At 48.0% G+C, this 24,772-nt stretch overlaps 1 protein-coding gene across 2 annotated transcripts in view; it reads left to right on the forward strand.

The window, feature by feature from the left end:
• The window catches only part of LOC137633200 (acyl-CoA dehydrogenase family member 11-like), a 108,289-nt gene that overhangs the window by 3,129 nt on the left and 80,388 nt on the right, over window positions 1-24,772 (forward strand). For both annotated transcript variants that reach the window (XM_068365360.1, XM_068365359.1), the window contains exons 2-4: window positions 7,634-7,788; window positions 15,870-16,036; window positions 18,780-18,921. In XM_068365360.1, the coding sequence (XP_068221461.1) occupies window positions 7,668-7,788; window positions 15,870-16,036; window positions 18,780-18,921 (430 nt within the window). In that variant the 5' untranslated portion in view covers window positions 7,634-7,667. The remainder of the gene's footprint in view (window positions 1-7,633; window positions 7,789-15,869; window positions 16,037-18,779; window positions 18,922-24,772) is intronic.

Here is a 24,772-nt window from a genome sequence, read left to right on the forward strand (position 1 = left end):
TTAACAGATTTGGGCTTCCCTGGGGCTTAAGGGCTTGCCCTCCAGGGTTGCCCTGATTGACCTTGTCTCGTTGGGGGCCGCCGTTAAGCAGTCGCCGGCGGTAGCAGAGGTAGACCCTCTGTCTATCGTCAACGTCGTGGTGGCAAAGGCCTCCGACGGGGCGGGGCAATCCTCTGCAGGTGCAGTTGAGGATGTTGGTGCTGACGGCTCTCCTCCCCCTTCCGTACATCCTTCGAAGGGGGAAGTGAGTCCTACGGGCTCGTCTGCTGTCCAGCTTCCCTCTAAGGGGAGTGCCTTGACTGAGACTCCCCTTCGTAGGACTGATGGTCCTGATGATCTTCCCCGTGGCCGCCTTCGCCGTAAGGCTCACCGTCCGCTGCGTCGCAAGGGCCTCCCATCCCCTTATAAGGGGGTTAAGCCGCCTTTTTGGATCTTCTTCCTCCGAAGGGGATTCTCCTCGTCGTATTCAGCCTACAGCTCCTGCTCCTTTGGACCTCTCTGCGGACCGGTCTCCTACTCCTGCTAGAACTTCACCTTCTGGGGACCTCGTCACCCGACGGGCAACGGTCCCTTCGGGGCAAAGGGATTCTTCCCTTTCACGTGCAGCGTTAGCGCACAGGCGCTCTCCTGCTCGTCAGCACTCTCCTGCTCGTCAATGCTCTCCTGCTCGTCAGCGCTCACCTGTTCGCCGGCGCTCTCCTGATGTTCGCCCTCCTTCTCGCCAGCGCTTTCCTGAGGACATCCTCCATCCTGTGGTTCCTGAAGAGCGCTCAGCGCGCCAGCGTGCCCCTGCTCGCCCTTCTGCAGTGTTAGCGCACAGGCGCTCTCCTGCTCGTCAGCGCTCTCCCGTTTGTCAGCGCTCTTATGAGGATCATCGCCCTCTTGCTCGCCAGTGCTCCCCTGTGGTCTCTGAACATCCTGCAGTCCCTGTTGGGCACCCTGCGCGCCATCAGTCTCTTGAGCTCTCTCGCGATCCTCATCTTGTTTCTACTCAACATCGTCCGCGTTCTCCAGCGCGTGTTTCTAAAGCACATGTTCGCCCACGCGCCTACGCTCTTCCTGTTCCTGTTCGTGAACGTGCCGCGCCAACTGCTCCTTCACAGGATTTCACGCGTCGCCCTCTTGCTCGCCAGCGATCACCTGCTCGCCAGCGTTCACAGACGATCCTAGTATCGCCTGCTCGTCAGCGTTCTCCTACGCGTCAACGATCACCTGATCATCGGCGATCTCCGGATCGCCCGCGTGACTTACAGCCTGCGCGCACACGGTCTCCAACGCGTCGTCGGCCAGAGATTCTGGAAGGACATGGTTCGCCCTCTGCTAGCTCGCCCTCGCGCGATCATTCACCTGCACGTCCTGCGCGCTATCGCTCGCCAACGCGTCACCATGCGACAACGCGCCATCGCTCACCTGCGCGCCAGCGTTCACCAGCTCACCACCGATCGCCTGCTCGCAATCGCTCTCCCTCGCGCTACAGGTCTCCTGACCTACTTCGCCAGCGATCTTCGGAGTGTTCTCACTCGCCCACGCGGCAAAGCGTTCCCTTGCCATCGCGCCAACGCATTTGTTCGCCGACTCGGCCACGCGCTCGTTCGCCTGTACGCCCTCGCGCCCACTCACCTGCGCGCCCACGCGACCGCTCGCCTGCGTGCCCGCGCGATCACTCGCCTGCGCGCCCGCGCAACCAGTCGCCTGCGCGCCCGCCCAACCGGTCGCCTGCGCGCCCGCGCGACCATCGTTCGCGGCGAATTTCGCAGCCAGTGGTAGCAGCAGGAACGCGTGTTTCCAGACAGCGCTCTGGATCGCCTCTATCTAAACGCAGGACTGTTGTGCAGGACAGGGAAGACACTGCGGAGAGGGTAGTGCGTCTTTCTTCCCCCCCTTCTTTTCAGGCAGGTACTGTAGTGTCCACTCCAAAGGATCGCCCGATCCCTTTCCCTCCAGCGAGGATTTCGGACTCTGTGTCCGTGGAGCAACAGACTTGGTTTGGTCCTCTGATGCGGGCGTTACTGTAGTGAGGGTAATGAAACCAGCACTCGCCGATCAGGGCAACAAACCAACGGCTGCCTCTCCTACGCTGAAGAGAAAGAGAGGAGTGGACTTCGTGGTGACTTCCCCCAGGGCGAAGTTGGTTCCCAAGAGGTCTGTCGCGAAGGCCCCTTCTCCTGCTCGAGCGTTTTCTCCTTCTCCCGTGGACGAGGCTTTTCCGTCCTCGGGTGAGACCAGTGAAGCGGTAGTCTTCCCCTCGGCACCAAGGGGGAGTCTTCTCTTCATGGAGGAGAGTCGTCTCGTGCGGAAGGGGCTCTTCGAACCTCTTTGTTTGGATCCTGTATCCCTCCCAGGAGGGAATCCAAGGACTCCAAGACCGTCCCGAAATCATCTTCGAGGATTCGCCAGGAACCCGCGGCTCCCCGGGGGAACGTCCACGCTTCACCCCAGGAAGAGATTCCGGGGACAGGAGACTTAGCTGCCAGCCCGCAAGGAGGAGATCAGCAGGAATCCGAACATGCCTTCTGGCAGGTCCTGAGCCTGATGAGGCAACTCAACGGGCTTATGGACCTCATGATCGCCCCCCGTGAAGGCAAGGACACTATCTTGGACGAAGTGTTCGACGTTCAGAAGGCCCCAAAGTCCAGTGCGGCTCTACCCTGGTCTCGGGGTCTGAAGAGTGCCAGAGCCAGGGCCAACGCCCAGCTCGCGATTCTTGCCTCTTCCAGTCGTTCCTCTGCCGGGAACAAGCTTATCCCTCCTCCTCGTCTTCAGCAGAGGAGGTATTTTGAGATCTTGGGTGAGTCCAGTCTCGCTCTTCCTTTCCATCACTCCGTGGAGGAGCTGGGGAAGGGAGTTCCCCTTGAGAAGCTCTCTGCCCGGCAGGTGTCGTTCTCGGCGGCAGAGATCCTTAGCCATGAAAAGGTCGCGAAGTGTGCCATGCAGGCCACTTCGTGGCTGGATTTTTGGCTAGGAACTCTGGGCATCCTATTGCACTCCGAGGACTTGTCTAAGGAGACCAATAGGAAGGCTCTGGAGACCTTCTTATTCTCGGGCACCCGCTCCATCGAGTTTTTGGCGCACCAGGTCACCACCCTGTGGGCCAACTCGGTGTTGAAGCGGCGCGATGCAGTGACCGAGAGATTCCATCCGAAGGTCCCCGCCGTGGATGTGTGTAGGCTCAGACATGCTTCCCTTCTTGGGGAGAACCTGTTTGAGCCACAGGACATGGAGCGAACGGCTGAGAGGTGGAGGAAATCCAGCACGGACTCCCTCCTCCATAGGGCCCTTACAGCTCGGCCCTATAAGCCTCCAGCTCCGCCGCAACAGCAGCAGCAGCCTCGTAAGGCTCCGAAGCAGGCACCGGCAGTTAAGAAAGTGGTGTCTAAGCCCCAGCCCTTTCCAGCCAAGGTCAAGAGGGGCGGCAAGTCCTCCAGGGGAGGCAAGACTCCTAGGGGTAGCGGCCGCGGCCGCAAGCCCTAGGGGTGGCAGTCCCCCTGCGTGTCCACCTGTGGGGGGATGCCTTCAGCGTTGCGTCCGCAGGTGGCAGCAACACGGGGCCGATGCTTGGACGGTCTCAGTGATCGGCCAAGGCTATCGCGTCCCGTTCACAACATCTCAACCTCCCCTGACAGCAAATCCAGTGTCGTTGAGCTCCTATGCCATGGGGTCGGCAAAGGGGCTGGCCCTTCGGGCCGAAGTCGAGACCATGCTAAAGAAGGGTGCTCTCCAGGAGGTCGTCGACGGCTCCCCAGGCTTCTTCAGTCTACTCTGTCTTGTAAAGAAGGCGTCTGGAGGCTGGAGACCTGTCATCGACCTCTCGGCTCTGAACGGGTTTGTCAGGCAAACCCGGTTCAGCATGGAGACAGCAGACACGGTCAGACTTGCGGTGAGACCACAAGACTTCATGTGCACACTGGATCTAAAGGACGCTAACTTCCAGATCCCAATCCATCCGTCTTCCAGGAAGTACCTGAGATTCTGCTTAGACGACAAGATCTACCAGTTCAAGGTGCTGTGTTTCGGTCTCTCCACAGCTCCTCAGGTGTTCACACTGATTTCATCTTGGGCGCACAGGAACGGCATTCGTCTCCTTCGTTATCTGGACGATTGGCTGATCCTAGCAGACTCTGAGTCGACCCTTCTTCGGCACCGAGACAGGCTTCTGGATCTTTGCCAGGATCTGGGGATCGTGGTAAACCTCGAGAAGTCCTCTCTGCAGCCGTCCCAACGACTGGTTTATCTAGGCATGCTAATAGACACCAATCTCCACAAAGTCTTTCCATCAGACGACCGGATGGCAAAGCTGAGGAGGGTGGCGGAACCCTTCCTCAGGCGAGAAGAGCTCCCTGCCCAGTCGTGGTTGTGTCTCTTAGGTCACCTTTCCTCCCTGGCTCGTCTGGTTCCAAACAGCCGCCTCAGGATGAGATCCCTACAGTGGCGGCTCAAGTCCCGGTGGAATCAATGATCCGATTCTCCGGACATTCTGATCCCGATGGGGTCTTTGGAACAGACGGACTTGCGGTGGTGGCTGGTCGACGAGAACCTGCGGAAGGGAGTGAGTCTTCTCGTCCTCCCCCCGGAATTGACTTTGTTTTCGGACGCGTCAAAAGAAGGGTGGGGGGCTTACGTTCTGAACCAGAGGGCCTCAGGCCTTTGGTCAGAATCAGAAAAGTGCCTACACATCAACCTGCTAGAATTGAAGGCCGTCTTTCTGGCTCTTCAGCAGTTCCAACGGTCCCTGGCGGGTCACTCCGTGGTGGTGATGAGCGACAACACCACGGTAGTGGCTTATATCAACAAGCAGGGAGGCACTTTTTCGCAGCAGCTATCCCATCTTGCAGTAGAGATTCTGAGGTGGACCGAAATCCACTCGATAACACTATCAGCTCGCTTCATTCCTGGCAAGAGGAATGTGCTCGCCGACAGTCTGAGCAGGGCTTGCAGATAGTGAGTACCGAGTGGTCTTTGGATCCTCAGATAGCCAACAAAGTCCTGACTTTGTGGGGTTCCCCGACTGTGAACTTGTTCGCGACAGCGTTGAACTTCAAGCTGCCCCTGTACTGATCCCCAGTCCCGGACCCCAAGGCACTCTGGCAAGATGCTTTCCAGCAACGGTGGGACAACATCGACGTGTACGCCTTCCCACCGTTCTGTCTGATGAGAATGGTGCTCAACAGGTCCAGACTATCGGTCAACTGTTCGATGACTCTGGTAGCTCTGCTATGGCATCACGCGGAATGGTTTCCGGACCTTCTGCAGCTCCTGACGGAGCTCCCGAGGGAACTTCCTCCACGACACGAGCTTCTCAGACAACCCCACTCCGGCGTCCCTCACAAGGCCGTGGCCTCGCTTCGGCTTCACGCCTGGAGACTATGCAGCGTCTCCTCACGGAGAGAGGCTTTTCGCAACAGGTTGCGGAGAGAATGTCTCGGCACCTGCAAAGGTCCTCTGAGGGAGTCTACCAAGCAAAGTGGAGAGTCTTTTGTGGTTGGTGTCGTGGGAGGGGTATCTCTCCACTCGATGCCACTATTCCAGCAATAGCGGACTTCCTCGTTTATCTGCGGGAAGAAATGCGCCTTTCTGTCTCGGCAGTGAAAGGCTATCGCTCAGCCTTAAGCTTGGCCTTCAGGCTGAAGGGCGTGGATATTTCTTCATCGCTAGAACTCTCTTTACTCATATGTAGCTATGAGCTTACCTGCCCCCAGTCGGAAGTGAGACCTCCTCCTTGGAACGTGGTTCGAGTCCTCAGGGCTCTTAAGAGACCTCCCTTCGAACCATTACACCAGGCCTCCAATCGCCACCTGTCTTGGAAGACGGCTTTCCTACTCGCTTTGGCTTTGGCCAAGCGGGTTAGTGAACTTCATGGTCTCTCGTACGACATCGCCCATTCAAGGGGATGGGGGGAGGTAATGTTCAGGTTCGTCCCTGAGTTTGTTGCCAAGACTCAGAATCCTGGAGTGCCGGATCCTCGCTTCGACTCTTTCAGGATCGCGAGTCTCCGCTCTGTAACAAGCGACTCAGACCAGCTGCTACTATGTCCAGTGAGGTATCTGAGGCACTACTTGAAGAGAACGGCTGCAGTCCGTCCTCAAGTGCGAGCTTTGTTTGTGAGCACAGGCAGGACTAAGAGGAGGGTCACCAGGAACACCATCTCAGCTTGGATTCGAAGGGTTATCCACCATGCCTTGAATCCAGACCCTCCTCCGTCACGTCGCCCTAGGGCACACGATGTCAGGGGTGTTGCTACATCCCTGGGCTTCAAGAGAAACTTCTCTGTGACGCAGGTACTTCAAGCTGGGGTCTGGAAGCGTCAGACGACCTTCACAGCCCACTACCTGCAAGACGTGACCCACAGGAGCCTCGATACGTTTTCTATCGGCCCTGTGGTGGCTGCACAACAGCTGGTCTAACCTCAGGCTCCTTTTTGGACAAGTAGCAGTAGGTTGAGGGCGTTGTTACCCGGTCTTAGTCTGCGTGAATGAAAGAGTATGTCTGACCCTTACTTCTTTCTTCATTCTCCCCTCTCTTGGGGAAGCTGCATCCTGGTCCTTGCATAGCTGACCTCGACCTCTGCAGGTAACCCATGCTTCTTTGTGCTCCTAGTATTAAGCTTAACACTGTTGCGTCCCCCATACCCTGACGAGGTGGTATTGGGAACGTCCTATCCTAGATTCCTATCTAAAGGTCTCAAGGTCAACTTCATAGGACGAGTCACACTTTCCTCCACACACTGCTTATGTAGGCCACTCGTTCCTAGCGATGCTAGGAACTTGTGAGGTGCAGGGGCTCCTTTTCTCTAGTGCTGCTCACTGAGGGATTGAGCCCCCGGGTAAGCCGAAGTCAGTAAGGCTGGGGACTTTCCACCCTTCCTAAGGGGTAAGTCACCCAATGTAAATAGCGTGGTTTGTATTTCGGTTACGGAACAAATGACAAATTCAAAGATGATTTGTATTTTTCCTAACCATACAAACCTTAGCTATTTACACATATGTGCCCGCCATCCCTGACCCCCAAGTCAAGTCCTACCTCTAAGTGAAGTAAAGCAAGTCACCGGTGTGTGGGGGGGGGAGGGGTAGCAAGCTACCCTTCCCCTACCCCCCGCTAACTAGCGCGGGGGTAATTAACCCTCGTTAAAACTATTGGCTCGTCATTTCAGCTGCGCTAAAAGGTAAACCCAATGTAAATAGCTAAGGTTTGTATGGTTAGGAAAAATACAAATTATCTTCGAATTTGTCATTTTAAATTCAATTATCAACCTCCCCCTCTGGCTGAATCAGTGGGGCTGCAACCTAAGGCTACAGTAAGCCTTTTGTCTGTATCTGTGGTACAAAAAAATAATTATGTATGGTGTTTCACATTGTATTCTTAGATTATATTAATGCATTAATCATTAGATTGTTTTTTGTAGAATTTTTTTTTTATTTCTAATGATCTAGTGACATATTTTGTAGTTATTACAGTAGGTCTATTGTTCTTTGTTATAATGTAAAGCTGTTCACCCTTATGAATAAAGTATAATCTGATCTTAAAACTGTGACTAATCTTATCTTATGATAAGTGAAGTAGACAGAATATAGATATTGTGAATGATTACCTAGTATATTTAGGAGAGGTCTAACTAGAGTCAAATACTTTTCCACAGATCTTCATATCATTGGGTTTTGATACAGCTCAAGATGTTGTGTCATCCACAAAGCCAAATTAAAAGGACAACAAGACTTTTGAGTTCGAATGTCATTAGGTTGGTTTCAACCACCACATATGGAAGTCAGCACGTTGCCTCCCAGCGCAAGAAAGGCGAGTTTTAGTTTTATTACAACGTAGAGTACTTTCAATGGAAGTTATAATACTCATCTTTGAATTGATTGTAAATTTTAAAATGGATTTTGACATAGGAAAAATCTATTTTTGGGTGAGATAGCCATGTCGTCTGGATCGAAGGTCCCTTCGGCAGCTTCCTACAGTATAATATTTCTGCGAGTGATATTACAAGAGAATGACCGTCAGGTATCATGGGGTTCTAACCCACGGAACGACTATCCTAAGATATCGTGTATAATCAGGGACATATCCGTAGAAACCATAGATATCTGCAACCCCAACAGACTTGAGCCAGTCTAGTTAACTTTAAATACAGTATATAATCATAGAAAACTGTCAGATTTTAATTTTGTTAATGATTTGGAGAGATGTGATTTTTATGTCCTTTATCACAAAATTTTCTCAAGTACTAATTATTGGTCTTGAGTTGTGTAAATGTAAACGAGCACTGACATTTCTTGGATTTCCTTATAGCCTATGTTTCATCTTATGGTAAATATAAGTTCAAACACAGAAACAACCTTTGCCTTTCATGGTCTATTTAGTTCCTTAATAAAGTTAGAATATATATTTCAGTGGTTCTTCTTACTTATCACTTGCTTCAAAAACAGTGAAAAAAGTGCCCACAAAAATCAACCGCACGGTAGCCACCATTTGCGTAAAAACGAATGGTGAAGCGGGATCGTATAGGAGCACCGGAAGGTGATAAGATGTGTAAGGGGTCCTTATTTATCCCTCCCCTTAGTGGATTAGACTGGGTAAGGTCTGTTTGGGGTGCAGATATCTATGGTTATCTTAGGATACGTCCCTGATTATACACGATATCTTCGGATAGTCGTCTCCGGGGTTGGAACCCTATGATACCTGACGGTAATTCTTTTGTAATATCAATCGCAGAAATATTATACTGTAGAAAGTTGCCAGAAGGAACTTCCATCAGGACGACATGGCTATCTCACCCAAAAATAGATTTTTCCTACGTCAAAATCCCTTTTAATTATGCTGACTGGAAAAATTCTTTAATTTCACTTTAGGTTTCCTTGTTGTAGGATATTTTATACTGTATTTGCAATCTTCCATAAGGATTTCAATATAATGCTGCACTGGATTCCATACAAATTAACATTAATGTACTGTACATAAAACACATATGCTGCTTTTTTTAAACAGCTGACTTACCTGGTAGTTATATATATAGCTTAGTCCCTGACGTCATGGCAGAAATTTCAAAACTCGCGGCAATCGTCGATTGGGTAGCCAAGTGTACCACCAGTGCGCCCTCTACCCAGGTACCTGGAACCATTCCTCAGATCTTTCCTGCCGCCTTACTGGTGACATCGTTGGAATTTCGCTTGCTTTGGCCTGTGTTTTTTGCAGTTAATTTGGTGAAGTACACTTTGGTTTTGACTTTCGCTCGTTTGGGTTTTGTTTTATTTTGACTGAGAGTCAGTGGTTGGTATATGATCGCTATGTTCGTAAGCTTGAAAGGGATAGGATCAGGAGTTTTTCCCCCTACTGTAAAAACTAACGAACCAACTCTTAAAGACATGAGGGTGGAAGAAAATCATTCCGCCAGAACTATGACGTCTCAAGTCATGTGACATAAACTCTACGAAGAATGACGTGCAAAATATGTAAATTAATTTCTTCTTCTTGCAAGGAATGAAAAGAAATTATTAACTTACAAAGCAAAAGTATTTAATTTTTTATAATGTAAAAGGAAATACTGTATATTATTTTTAAGAAAATATTTGTCCTATTATTATACTTTCTTTAGATAATCATCGATCTATTATCAGAGATTAAAACTAGCGTACAGTCAAATTTACACTACGTAGTACTCTTGACGATCGATACAATCCCACAAAATACTTTGTATTGTTATTAAATATTTCGATATTGGGAATACTAATATTAATCGTATAGCCTATTGAATTCTCATTCAACCCCTTGACGAAAGAGTAGAATCTCTCGCAGCGGGCAGGTTTAAATTATGGTCTGATGTGAAAGTTAAAAAGTACAAGTGTCAGTGCTAAAATCAGTGCAGTGGAGGGTGCGGCTGCTCGGACCTGTCGTTCTCCTAGCCCTGGACCTCTTCCAAGCTCCCCAATCCCTGGGAGAAGGAATGTCGACAGGCAAAGGGAGGCGAGAGGCGTTAGCCCCCGAGCAGTCATCCCCTCGAGCGTACCAGTTGATGCTTCCCAGGACGCTCACCCTTGCCATGGGAAAGGCGAGGTAAAAGTGTTATCTTCGCCGTCGAATGACACAGCTCACAGATGGGGCTGGCATCTTACGTATTTCCCTTCCTGCTAGACAAGAAGAGAGTTGCTCGTCATGATGCCGAGCGTCAAAATTCTAAACGCCATGACGCCAAGCGTCAAGAAGGTCATGACGCTGAGCGTCAAGGAGTTGTACTACATCACGCCAAGCGTCGAGTAGTTGGAAGTCATGATGCCGAGTGTCAAGAAGTTGGACGTCTTGACGCCGAGCGTCAGAACCTTGGAAGGCATGACGGCGAGCGTCGAGAAGTTGGGCGTCGTGACGCCGAGCATCGGAACCTTGGAAGTCATGACGCCGAGCGTCAAGAACTTGGACGTCGTAACGCCGAGCGTCAGAGCCTTGGACGTCAAGCTACTAACGCTGCTGTAAGATTTAGACATAATGTTTGACGCCGAGCGTTGAGTAGAGCAACAGCTTACCAAGCCTCGCGAACCTGGTAGCCATGACGCCGAGCGTCGTAAGGAGGAACATCATACTAAGCGTCGAGAGACTGGTACGCATGACGCCGACCGTCAAGGAGTTGGACGTCGGGACGCCGAGCGTAAGAGCCTCGGACGTCATGAAACCGAGCGTCGAGATCGCGAACGTCATAGTTCCGAGCGTCAGGATCGCGAACGTCATAGTTCCGAGCGTCAAGCATTGGAACAACGTGACGCCAGGCGTCATGATATTGGACTCCTTGTCGCCAGAAGTCAGGATATTAAGGAGTTGACTCCTAGGAAACAGGACGTCTCTACCTCAATTAGAGACCTGTCGGAAGAAGGTATGGACGGTCACCTTTCCCCTAGTGATCATTTAGAGGAAATCTCGGAAGGAGAAGATCCTAAGACCCTTCATCCTTCGGTGGATTTAAGAAACTTATGAGAGTTTTTACCGAAGAGTTTCCTAATTATTTTATTCCTGCTGCTCCTCGTTCCCCGCCTTCAGAGTTTACGCTAGGGAAGGCGTCGAAGGAGTCTCTGTTCATGAAGATGGTGTTGTCTCGCTCATCTAAGAGAGCCTTGAGAATGATGGGGGACTGGATGCAATCCAAGAAGGACCAGGGAAAGACTGTTGTTTCTTTTCCCCCGGCCAGATTGGCCTCCAGATCTAGCGTTTGGTACGAGACTGGAGAAGCTCCCGGCTTGGGAGTTCCTGCCTCTGCCCAAGGAGACTTTTCGAGTCTGGTGGACGCCCCTCGTCGGACAGCCATGAGAAGAACCAGTGTGTTCTGGTCAATGTTGGAGCTGGTTCACCTTCTCAAAGGCATCTTCAGAGCTTTCGAGGTGTTTAATTTCCTTGACTGGACTCTGGGAGCCTTGGGAAAAAAGGTTTATGCTTTGAAGGATGTGGACACTGAAAGCCTCGTCCACATTATGTCTAGCATGGACAAAGCCTTAAGTGACGGGTCCAACGAGTTGGCGGCTCTTTTTTTCGGCGGGTGTTCTTAAGAAAAGAGCCCAAATGTGCTCTTTTTTTGGCTAATGGGGTTACACCCATACAAAAGTCGGAATTGCTGTACGTACCTCTTTCTTCCTCCCTTTTCCCTCAAGAACTGGTCAGAGAGGTCTCTTCCGCATTAGCCCAAAAGGCCACACAGGATTTGGTGTCTAAAACAGCAAGGAAGGTTCTGCCCACTTCTTTCTCAAGCCGCAAACCTAAGGAAAAAGCTCCATCCCATCAAGTTTCGCAGCCCTTTCGAGGGAAAACTTTCAGCAGGGGTAGTACTAAACCCGAGGGAAGGAGAGCAAAGAGAAGAGGCTCAAAACCAGGGCGAAGCAGAGTCTGACTGCATTCGCCTTCAGACAGCAGTAGGAGCCAGACTAACCAACTTCTGGCGAGCTTGGGAGAGGAGAGGAGCAGACCTTTGGTCCGTACAGTTACTAAAGGAGGGATACAAAATCCCTTTGCTAGGGAAACCCCCTTTAGTAGTAACTCCGATAGATCTCTTGGCCAGATATAGAGGAGTCAAAAATACAGGCTATGCAACAACAAATGTCTCTTATTGGAAAAGGAGGCAATAGAGAGGGTGCGAGATTTGCGGTCACCAGGTTTTTACAACCGCTTGTTCCTGGTTCCCAAGAACTCGGGGGAATGGAGACCAGTCCTGGATGTAAGTGCTCTCAACGTCTTCGTTCAGAAGACAAAGTTCTCTATGGAGACTTCGAAATCAGTTCTAGCAGCAGGAAGAAAGGATGACTGGATGGTCTCTTTAGATCTCCAGGATGCATACTTCCACATCCCCATCCATCCGAACTTCAAGCTATACCTGAGGTTCATGTACAAGGAGGAAGTTTTCCAGTTTCGTGCTTTTTGTTTCGGCCAAAGCACCGCCCCTCAAATCTTTACGAAGGTGATGTCAAATGTAGCGGGTATGCTGCATTCAAGAGGTATCAGACCCTCCCTGTATCTGGATGACTGGCTACTCAAAGCTCATTCCTACAATCGCTGCCTGGAGGATCTGCAGATAACGTTGAGGTTATCAGAAGAACTGGGTCGTCTGATAAACAGAGACAAGTCTCAACTGACACCATCCCAAGAGATCCTTTATTTGGGGATGGAGATTCGGAGTCGAGTTTTTCGGGCTTTTCCGTCTGCCTCAAGGACAGAACAAGCCCTGGTGAAGCTTCATTGCTTTCTAGAGAAACGAAAGTGTTCTGTGAGGGATTGGATGAGTCTGCTGGGAACCCTCTCCTCGTTGGAGTAGTTTGTCTCCCTGGGAAGACTGAATCTTCGCCCTCTTCAGTTCCACCTCAATCGACGTTGGGACAAGGGAAAGGAACTGAAGACAAAATGTATCCCCATTACAGAATCCGTAAAAAGTTGCCTTCAGTGGTGGAACGACCCAGTCAAGCTTCAAGAAGGTCTTTCTCTGGAACAGAGGAACCCAGACCTTGTGTTGTGTTCCGACGCCTCGGACTCAGGGTGGGGAGCAACACTGGGCAAGTTGGAGATCTTGGGTTCCTGGACAAAAGATCAGGAGATCCTCCACTTAAACCAGAAGAGCTGTTGGCAGTCCTGTTGGCCCTCATAGGCTTCGAAGGGTCAGTCCTGAACAGAGTGGTACAAGTCAACGCCGATAACACTACAGCGTTGGCCTACATAGCCAAACAAGGCAGAACCCACTCGAGGTCCCTTTACGAGACTGCGAGAGAACTTCTTTACTGGGCAAAAGAAAAGAATGTAACCCTTGTAACAAGGGGAAAGGAACGTGATGGCAGACAGTCTCAATAGGAGAGGTCAGGTTTTGTCCACAGAATGGTCACTTCATCAGGAGGTTTGCAAGAACCTGTGGTGGATTTGGGGTCGTCCTTGTATAGACCTGTTCGCAACCTCGAAGACGAAGAGATTGGAGACATACTGCTCCCCAGTGCCAGATCTCGAAGCAGTCCACATCGACGCTTTCCTCTTAGACTGGTCCCACCTGGACGTGTACGCATTCCCTCCGTTCAAGATTGTGCACAAAGTAATGCAAAAATTTGTGTCGCACGAGGGAACCAGATTGATTCTAGTGGCCCCCTTTTGGCCCACAAGAGAGTGGTTCACAGAGGTACTGGAATAGATGGTGAACACCCCGAGAAGCCTCCCATTAAGAGTAGATCTACTCAAACAACCCCACTTGGAAAGGTACCATCAAAACCTCCAAGCTCTACATCTAACTGCCTTTAGACTATCGAAAAACTCACAAGATCTAGAGGTTTTTCGAAGGAGGCAGCTAGAGCGATTACAAGAGCAAGGAGGTCTTCTACCATCAAGGTTTACCAATCCAAGTGGGAGGTTTTTAGAGAATGGTGCAGAGTCAACTCTGTTTCCTCTTCCAGTACCTCTATGACTCAGATTGCTGACTTCCTGAAATTCCTTAGAAGGAAACATAGGTTTTCAACTTCAACCATCAAGGGATACAGGAGCATGTTAGCGGCCATCTTCAGGCATAGGTATTTGGACCTTTCTAATAATAAAGACCTCCAGGATCTTCTCAAATCCTTTGAAACGACTAAGGAACGACATCAGGAATCGCCAGCTTGGAATCTGGATATAGTCCTGAAGTTCCTAATGAGTGACAGGTTTGAGCCCTTGCATTCAGCATCATTTAAGGACCTCACCATGAAGACTCTCTCTTTGGTCAGTCTGGCGACAGCAAAAAGGGTCTGTGAGATTCATGCCTTCAACAAGAACGTAGGCTTTAGAAATAACAAGGCTATCTGCTCCTTACTGCTAGGCTTTCTTGCTAAGATCGAACGCCCTTCTCAACCCTGGCCCAAGACTTTTGAGATTCCGAACCTTTCGGATGGGGTTGGAGAGGAATTAGAGAACGTCCTGTGTCCAGTAACAGCCCTGAAGTTCTATCTGGAAAGAACGAAAGAGTTACGGGGCAAGTCAGAAGCACTTTGGTGCTCAGTCAAGAAGCCTTTGTTATAGATGTCTAAGAATGCACTATCCTTCTTCATCAGGCTCTTAATAAGGGAGGCTCATTCACATTGTAGTGAGGCAGACCTCAAGCTTTTGAAGGTCAAGGCACATGAAGTTAGAGCTGTGACAACTTCTGTAGCCTTCAAGCAGAATAGATCATTGCAAATCATTATGGACACAACCTTCTGGAGGAGTAAATCTGTATTCGCCTCACACTATTTGAAACGTGTCCAGACTCTTTATGAGGACTGCTACACTCTGGGACCATTCGTAGCAGCGAGTGCAGTAGTGGGACAAGGATCTACCACTACATTCCCGTAATCTAATACCCTTTTCTTCTCTTGGAACTATTGTATTTTTATGGTTGTTTGTGGAGATTGGACGCAGTCTTCCACAATCATTGATTTTAGTCAGGTGGTCAGTTTGTTCCTTGGGACCGCCCGGAACAAGGGTATTGGAGGAGGTCCTGTCACATAAAGGTTATACACCGGTTTGACAGCTCCTAGAGGTCTTCAGCCCCCTGGGTGGATCGCTGGATCTCGCAAGGAAAGCGGACATAATGAGGCAGGAATTCATTGAAGTCAGCTTCCTTAACAGGTACCAACCCTTAAGCTTGTTTATTAACTCTTAGGTAAATTTCAACAATGTTGGCTGTCTCTGACCCTCCACCAAAGGTGTCAATCAGCTATATATATAACTACCAGGTAAGTCAGATGTTTAAAAATGATATTTTTGCAATAAAATAAATTTTTGAACATACTTACCTGGTAGTTATATATAATTTAATTCCCATCCTCCTCCCCTCTAGAGATTAAGGGCAGGGAAGATCTGAGGAATGACTGGAATGGTTCCAGGTACCTGGGTAGAGGGGGCACCGGTGGTACACCTGGCTACCCAATCGGCGATTGCCGCGAGTTTTGAAATTTCTGCCGTGACGTCAGGGACTAAGCTATATATATAACTACCAGGTAAGTATGTTCAAAAATTTATTTTATTATGAAAATATAATTTTTTTTATATATATATTTGAAGGATCTTATTTAATGTTGTTACTGTTTTTTTAAATATTTTATTTTAATTGTTTGTTCTTCTCTTGTAGTTTATTTATTTCCTTGCTTCCTATTTTTCCCTGTTGGAGCCCTTGGGCTTAAAGCATCTTGCTTTTTCAACTAGGGGTATAGCCTAATTTGTAATAATAATCATCATCATCATCATCATCATCATCATCATCATCATACAGTATATCATTCTGTTTGGTCGTTGAATACTCTGTTACTTATTCATCGACTTTTTAAATGAATGGCATTGTAGTCACATTGCAATCGTTTTGTTTTCACCGAATAGAATTGATGTTCCTTAATATGTCTAATAAACTGATCGTTTTACAGATGTAAAACCAAACACTTCAACTGTTGAAGAGCTTAAGGAGAAGCTTCGTGTTCAGTTTTCCCGAGCTAAGCTGGGTCACTTCACCCAGACGCCACCACATCAGGAGAACCTTTTCTCTAACAACGCTTTTCTCACGTCGTACCTTACCAGAATTTTACCCGGTGATGTAGGTTGATCTTTCAAGTTATTGCTTAAAATTTCATCTTTTCATGTTGAACAGGGTGACATAAGTCTTTTTATAGTTTATATATTATGAAATATCTGTTTTAATGTTATTAATGTTTTTTAAATATTTCATTTTAATTATTCATTACTACTTATATCATTTATTTATTTCCTTATTTCCTTTCCTAACTGGGCTAGTTTTCCATGTTGGAGCCCTTGGGCTTATAGCATCTTGCTTTTCAGACTAGGGTTGTAGCTTAGCTAGTAATAATAATAATAATGTAATAATATTATTTTTATAATAGATGGTTGGGATTGCAAGTGATGTGTGTGGAAAGAAGGTTGTTGGAGGCAGCATGAGGAAGGGCAGTGAATGGTGGAATGAAGGAGTGAAGGTAAAAGTGGAAGAGAAAAAGAGGGCTTTTGAAGAATGGCTGCAGAGTAATAGTATAGAGAAGTATGAAAAATATAGAGAGAAAAATGTGGAAGTAAAGCGCAAGGTACGTGAGGCAAAGAGGGCAGCTGACCTGAGGTGGGGTCAGGGATTGGGTCATTCATATGAAGAGAATAAGAAGAAGTTTTGGAAAGAAGTGAAGAGAGTAAGCAAGGCTGGCTCAAGAATTGAAGAGACAGTGAAAGATGGAAATGGAAGGTTGTTAAAAGGAGAGGAGGCAAGGAAAAGATGGGCGGAATATTTTGAAAGTTTACTGAATGTTGATGATAATAGGGAGGCAGATATAATTTCTGTTGCAGGTGTTGAGGTGCCAGTGATGGGAGATGAGAATGAGAGAGAGATTACAATAGATGAAGTGAGGAGAGCACTAGATGAAACGAGAATAGGAAAAGCGTCTGGTATGGATGGTGTGAGAGCTGAGATGTTGAAGGAAGGGGGTGTGACTGTACTTGAATGGTTGGTGAGATTGTTTAATATGTGTTTTGTGTTGTCAATGGTACCAGTAGATTGGGTTTGTGCATGTATTGTACCACTATATAAGGGTAAGGGAGATGTGCATGAGTGTTGTAATTCAAGAGGTATTAGTTTGTTAAGCGTAGTTGGAAAAGTGTATGGTAGAGTAATGATTAATAGGATCAAGGATAAAACAGAGAATGCAATCTTAGAAATACAGGGTGGTTTTAGAAGAGGTAGGGGTTGTATGAGTCAGATTTTTACAGTTAGGCAGATATGCGAGAAATATTTAGCAAAAGGTAAGGAGGTGTATGTTGCGTTTATGGATCTGGAGAAAGCGTATGATAGAGTTGATAGGGAAGCAATGTGGAATGTGATGAGGTTATATGGAGTTGGTGGAAGGTTGTTGCAAGCAGTGAAAAGTTTCTACAAAGGTAGTAAGCATGTGTTAGGATAGGAAATGAAGTGAGTGATTGGTTTCCGGTGAGAGTGGGGCCGAGACAGGGATGTGTGATGTCGCCGTGGTTGTTTAACTTGTATGTTGATGGAGTGGTGAGAGAGGTGAATGCTCGAGTGCTTGGACGAGGATTAAAACTGGTAGACGAGAATGATCATGAATGGGAGGTAAATCAGTTTTTGTTTGCGGATGATACTGTACTGGTTGCAGACACAGAAGAGAAGCTTGGCCGATTAGTGACAGAATTTGGAAGGGTGTGTGAGAGAAGGAAGTTGAGAGTTAATGTGGGTAAGAGTAAGGTTATGAGATGTATGAGAAGGGAAGGTGGTGCAAGGTTGAATGTCATGTTGAATGGAGAGTTACTTGAGGAGGTGGATCAGTTTAAGTACTTGGGGTCTGTTGTTGCAGCAAATGGTGGGGTGGAAGCAGATGTACGTCAGAGAGTGAATGAAGGTTGCAAAGTGTTGGGGGCAGTTAAGGGAGTAGTAAAAAATAGAGGGTTGGGCATGAATGTAGAGAGAGTTCTATATGAGAAAGTGATTGTACCAACTGTGATGTATGGATCGGAGTTGTGAGGAATGAAAGTGATGGAGAGACAGAAATTGAATGTGTTTGAGACGAAGTGTCTAAGAAGTATGGCTGGTGTATCTCGAGTAGATAGGGTTAGGAACGAAGTGGTGAGAGTGAGAACGGGTGTAAGAAATGAGTTAGCAGCTAGAGTGGATATGAATGTGTTGAGGTGGTTTGGCCATGTTGAGAGAATGGAAAATGGCTGTCTGCTAAAGAAGGTGATGAATGCAAGAGTTGATGGGAGAAGTACAAGAGGAAGGCCAAGGTTTGGGTAGATGGATGGAGTGAAGGAAGCTCTGGGTGATAGGAGGATAGATGTGAGAGAAGCAAGAGAGCGTGCTAGAAATAGGAATGAATGACGAGCGATTGTGATGCAGTTCCGGTAGGCCCTGCTGCTGCCTCCGATGCCTTAGATGACCGTGGAGGTAGCAGCAGTAGGGGATTCAGCATTATGAAGCTTCATCTGTGGTGGATAATGTGGGAGGGTGGGCTGTGGCACCCTAGCAATACCAGCTGAACTCAGTTGAGTCCTTTGTTAGGCTGGGAGGAACGTAGAGAGTAGAGGTCCCCTTTTTGTTTTTGTTTCATTTGTTGATGTCGGTTACTCCCCAAAATTGGGGGAAGTGCCTTGGTATATGTATGTATGTATGATAGATGATTGTTTTTCTTCACAAGCATTCTTTTGATTGCAATTCATTTTAAGCATTCTTGTTATAGTAATGTATATAAAAGGAAGGCTGTCTTTGATGCAATGTTTTTTATGAGTATATATGATCTTTATAAAATTAAGATTTATTTTTTGTGCTTCAGGTAAAAAATGCTATCTGGGGAGATTTGACTCGTTTCGGTCAAAGGGCTGTGACTGATATCTATCCGCTCGGCAAAGAATGCGAAGTCACTCAGCCGTATGTTCGCTCATTTGATGCTTGGGGAAACAGAATAGATGAACTAGGTAAGAAATTGTTATCGCATTATTCATTTGTATGATCAGGATAATAATGTATGCAATCATATTTCTACTGAGTCAAATACTGTATAAATATTCTTACATTAATACTGTATTCCCTTGAGTATACAGTAAATATAATTTGTTTCATTTCAAGTTTACTGTACATTATTGTGAATTTATGAGAGGGTTGTGTGTACAGAGCATATTTGCTGTACCTATAGTTGAGATGTGTGATTTTGTTTGCTGTTTTACTACATGTGTCTGTTTTCAGCTAATTTGCATTTCTTTTATATTTGTGTATTTGTACTGTATTCCTTTTGGTAGAATGTTTTGATAATCTGTTGTTTGGTGTTTGATCCATGATATTGGCTAACAGTGAGCCCTCGTTTATCGCGGTAGATAGGTTCCAGACCCGACCGCGATAGGTGATTATCCGCGAAGTAGTGACACCATATTTACGTATTTATTTAACATGTATATTTAGACTTTTAAAACCTTCCCTTGTATGTAGTACTGTTAACAAACTACCCTTTAATGTACAGAACACTTAATGCATGTACTACAGTACCCTAAACTAAAACAGGCACAAATATTAAAGGCGATTTTTTGGGCTCAAGCCATGTCGTCCTGATGGAAGTTCCTATAGGGTAGCTTCCTAGGGTATATTACAACTACGGCGATATTCCCAGAGAATTTACCTTAAGGTACCAGAATTCTAACTCCTGGAGCGAGTATCCCTCGTGAAAGGGATATCGCGACATATCAGAGGACGTATTCTAGACACGTCACATGGCAATCTACATCCTGGACAGAGATTTCGTCTCGTAGGAGGTGATTGACGAGATACGAATTCGGGAAAGAAAAAGGGGGAGCCGCTCCCAAGGCTTCCCTATCCCCCGATTCGTATGCGTGCCTGGCGCCAATCCTGGCGCCATCTGCATTCCTTTTTGCGTAGCTTAACAACTCGGTGTTTTTTCCTGTTTTTCTCGCAAATCTTGGATTTATTCGACTTTTCATGGCTTCTTCGTCTTCGTCGGCCTCTGATAAGTTGAGTATAGTGTCTGTTATGTATAAATGTAGGCTCTTGGTAAAATTTTGAGTGATTAATAGGATTAATCTTTGATATAAGAGCCGTAGCCTACCAGAGGTGTCCTGGACACTGTCGCTCGCTAGGTATAAATTAGTTAGTCAGAGCGACATTCCTGGTTGTTTTGCTTTAATAAATTTTAGCTATTTAGCATTACATAGGATTTCCTTTCGTGCTTAGTATTATTTGGCGAAGTATTCGCCATTCTGGCCTACGCTAGGCCATGTAGCCTAGTCGTTTGGTCCTAGTACTTCATGCATGATTTTGGTTTTTCCGAGTGTAATTAAAATTTTATTGAAGCTTTAGGCTATATTTTATACATTTTAGACTGTGTGGAATATTTCCAAGATTGTATACGTGTGAGTTTCGGTGAATTAGGTAATCGATTCTCTTGGTGCCTAGGCTAATTGCTTATGGAGCCTTAGTATACTTTATCATACTCCCCGGTTGCTTTCTTTTCTTCGGAGAAGGTATGCAATCCCTTTCCCTCTGTTTAAGCCTTGGGCTTATCCCTAAGTGGTTTTTTCCGAATTTATTTTCGATAAAACTATACTAGGGTGTTACTGTACCTTCCTGTTCCTGTAGTTATGGTTCAAGAGGGACAGAACAACAGAGTTTTTAGTCTGAGTCTGTGTTGTCTGGCTTGGGGCAGAGTCCCCCTCGCTGACCTAACACATACAAAGGGAGCTTAGCTCCCTTAGGTCACTACCGAAGGTTTCTGTAGTTATGATTCCTTCTTTTGTGATCTACCAGACTAGTCCTGTTGCTGTTCTCGGGGGAGGATAAGTTCTTCCCTTGGGAGTAGCAACGCCTTCCTTGCTTTGGTGCTCTGGAAGCTGGCAAGTATTGCTGGCCTTTCCCCTTAGATCTCCCTTAGGCTAAGATAAGTTTCTTGGCTGCGGGTGATCTGTCACTAAAGCAAGGTTGGCAGGACCCTCTTGTCCCTTCCCCCTCTATCTCCGTAATGGCCCAGCCATTACTGTACTGTACCTTGCCGGCCGGCCGGCAGGGGTCTTACTGTACTGTACGTCGTTCTACTTCTGGACCTAGTATAGGTTGGGATGTGGAATTGACTCAGCCCATTGCCGGCCGGCAGAGCTGCTGGCCGGCAAGGGTCTTATGTTTTCGAGTGCTGCCCGGACCTCTCTTGGTCCCTCATCCATGCCTGCCGGCAGAGCCGGACGGCATTGGTCAAGGAAGCCTGAATTAGTTTCTCCCCTTCCTTATATGCACTCTTTCGGTTGCCGGGCTTGGAGGTTGTGTACACTCTTATCCCGGCATCCATTCTATTTTTCTTCTAGTGCTGTACCTGTCCCGGCTGCCGGCCTATGAGGCCGGCAGCCGGGCAGGTGTACTCCTCTGGTTCTTTTGCTGCCGGCTGGCATCGGTCTTGTACCTTTGCCGGCCGGCTTATGTCAGTCCTTGTTTGCCGGTCACCAAGAGTGTGGCCGGCAGCTGGGTACTACCTTGTGTAGTTGCTGGCCGGCAGCCATTACCGGCCAACACTGGCTGTTACCGGCCGGCAGTTGCTGCCGACCGGCACAGGCATTTGAACCAGAGTGCTGCCGCCCTATAGCTGTTAAGTAGTATACTTTAAAGCTAGTTGTGGTGTGTGCCGGCCGGCAAAGGCAGGCCGGCACACATCCCCCTATACTGTACTAGTATTCTTCTGTATAGCATATACAGTAAGAAGAAAACTATAGTAAAGGTTTTGGTACAGCACTGTATCTTCTAACACTATTGTGTTTTCTTGCACATCCCTTTGCTGTTGCCCTCAGATAGGAAGCTGAGTTCTTCCCTGTCTATTATCCAGGATTTTAAAATCATTGCTTAGGTGTGAGCTCCACCTGTTTCCTCTGGAAACCTTGCATTGGTTACTCTAGAAGAGATAAACCATTTTTGATTTTATTATCTGGAAGGCTGCAACAATGGGTTGTGAGGGAAACACAAGTGTGTGTCTTTCCTTTCTGAATTGTTATGCTATACTATGCATATCCAGTGATACATAGTTCACTTGATACTCATGGAAATTTCTTCTCTTTACAGAAGGACACTCCGAAGTGGGGAAGTGCTTTCTGCAATGTCAGCAGCAAGAACCTCTGCGGACATGAGTTTTGTAGGAGACACGCAGCATACGCTGTCTCCAAGGATGATCTCCGGTATTGGGACCCTCAGGTATGTACTGTGTGCACTAACCTGATTAATGAGACATTTAAATAGCTAGGAAGAAGCTTCGTACCTGGGTAAGGGGCTTCCAAAAGAACACTTCTGGCCCTTATCTTCCAAGTGAGAAGATGAGGGCGTATCCTTTCCCTAAGGCATCAGCTGATGCAGTGATTCCCCAGCCTCAAGAGGAGATCCCCTAAGTTCAGATCCAGGTGGATGCTGAAGTCGCGGTCGCGATGCAAGACATCCAGCTAAATGACAGGATGTCTGATGTGGACCGGTGTCAGGAGGAAGACCTCCTGGCAGAAGCCCAGGATGAAGTTCAAGCCCCTCTACATCGGCCGGTGTCCCAGTAGAGCTGGGACAGGCCCTCTCTTCTATTGTTGGAATGATCCAACAAATGCAGAAGGAGAATCAGGAGAAGGCGGCTGCAATGGAACTGCGAATGCAGTGCCTTGCAGAATCACATGGGCCCCAGAAAAAGCTCAATGTGAAAGACCTTCCCTTGTGCTCAGATGCTAACCCATGGAGGTATGCTGAGCACATGCCGATGACGACTGGAAAGATCGTCATCTCGGATAAGCTGGGCTCAGTTCACCTGGAGGGTGGAATTCTGGCCCAGCAAGGCATCATATCCGGACTGTTATGTCCGGCTGAGGAAGGAACCAGCTTCAAAGGAGGAGACAGAGCCGAAGGAGGTCATAGTGATGGACCATGCTAAGGCTCAAGCTCTACTTTCATCCTCGATGAAAGAGAGGGGCTTCTCTAACTCAAAGGTAGCTGCATTGAATAGGAAGCTCCCTTCCTTTGTGTCCTCGCCTACTAGAGCCTTCCCCCTTTTACAGAAAGGGTTTCTGGCTGTACTAAAAGCAATCGAGGCCGGCAAGTCTTGCCCCTCCCTAGAGGAGTGTAAACCCTTGTCGCTGGCCCTGCCTATGGACCACAAAGACTGGAAGGACGTCCATCTTACGTTCTCAGTGGGAAAGTTGGAGGCTGATATTGCCGGACGTCAGTTCGGCAAGGACCTCCCTAAGCTGTCTGACTTTCTTTTGCGAAGTGAGTTCGATACAAAAGAAAGACTGACTGCCTCAATGTCTCTTCAGACTACTCTCGAGACGATGGCAAGTGACCCCAAGGTCCATGAAATGTTCATGGTAGTGGCCAAGCCTCATCTGGCCACAGTGACGAAGGACCTTTATGGCTTCGTCAAGGCAAGGAGAGCTTGTAGGGAGTTCGTGTTTACCTCGGCTACGGTGAGGCACGAGCTAAAGAAACTAATCTCCTCCAACATTTGGGGAAAAGACCTTTTTCCCTACCGACTTGGTCAAAGAAGTTGTTGATAAAGCCGCCTTGGAGAATAGAAACCTTCTCCAGAAGTGGGGCCTGGCTATCAAAAGAAAGTCTTCCCCGGATGAGGGTCCTCAACCAAAGAGGAAGACTATGAGGACTAGGCTACCGTCTCGGCCAGCCAAGCCTCTTAGACAGCAACTGCAATTGCCATTGCCCCCAGTGCCCCAGATCGTGGCACAAACCCCGACCACCTTTCAGTGGGTACCCCAGGCCGTGTCGACACAGTCCACGGCATTCACCCCAGCGTTCGAAGGGCAGTCTACTTCCTTTCGAGCAAAGCCTAGAGGAGCAGCCAGAGGCTCGTCTAGACGCCCCTCAAGGGGAAGGGGATTCAGGGGTGGTCGTGGTCAGGAAGGCAAGACCTCAGGACGGCAGTCCAAGTGAGGTGATACCGGTAGGAGGGAGACTTCTGAAATTTCGGGATCGGTGGACCTTCGATCCCTGGGCCCACAGCCTACTCAAGAATGGACTGGGCGGGAGCTGGTACAGCACTCCACCCCCGTACCTTCGGTTTTTCCAACACTCCACCCCCGTTATGGAGGAGTACGTTCAAGAACTGTTGGAGAAAAAGGGTGAAGCCCATCAATTTCTAAGGGAGGCTGTTTTGTGTTCCCAAGAAAGACTCGGAAAAGCTCAGTCATTCTGGACTTGTCGCCACTTAACAAGTTCATAGTGAATTGCAAATTCAAAATGCTAACACTGCAACACATAAGGACCTTACTGCCCAAGAGGGCATATTCCGTCTCTATAGACTTGTCAGACGCCTACTGGCACATTCCAATTAGCCATCGACTCTCCCCCTACCTAGGGTTCAGGCTACAACGAAGACTATACGCCTTCGGAGCCATGCCATTCGGGCTAAACATAGCCCCAAGGATTTTTACGAAGCTTGCGAGCGTAGCTCTCAAACAATTTTGCCTAAAGGGAATTCAGGTAGTAGCCTACCTGGACGACTGGTTGGTGTGGGCAGCATCCGAGACAGAATGCTTGCAAGCTTCCAGTCAAGTGATCCAGTTCCTAGAGTACCTAGGCTTCAAGATCAACAGAAAAAGTCTCGACTTTCTCCATCTCAAAAGTTCCAGTGGCTAAGATCCACTGGGACCTTTTGTCACACCGTTTCTCCACCCCGGCGAAGAAAAGGAAGGAGATAGCGGGTTCTGTCAAGAGACTTCAAGATTCCGAAAGGATATCAAGACACGAGCAGGAGAGAGTACTGCGCTCTCTCCAGTTTGCTTCGGTGACAGACCCAAT

The sequence above is a fragment of the Palaemon carinicauda genome, chromosome 42 (assembly GCF_036898095.1).
Source record: "Palaemon carinicauda isolate YSFRI2023 chromosome 42, ASM3689809v2, whole genome shotgun sequence".
NCBI classification, from domain to species: domain Eukaryota; kingdom Metazoa; phylum Arthropoda; class Malacostraca; order Decapoda; family Palaemonidae; genus Palaemon; species Palaemon carinicauda.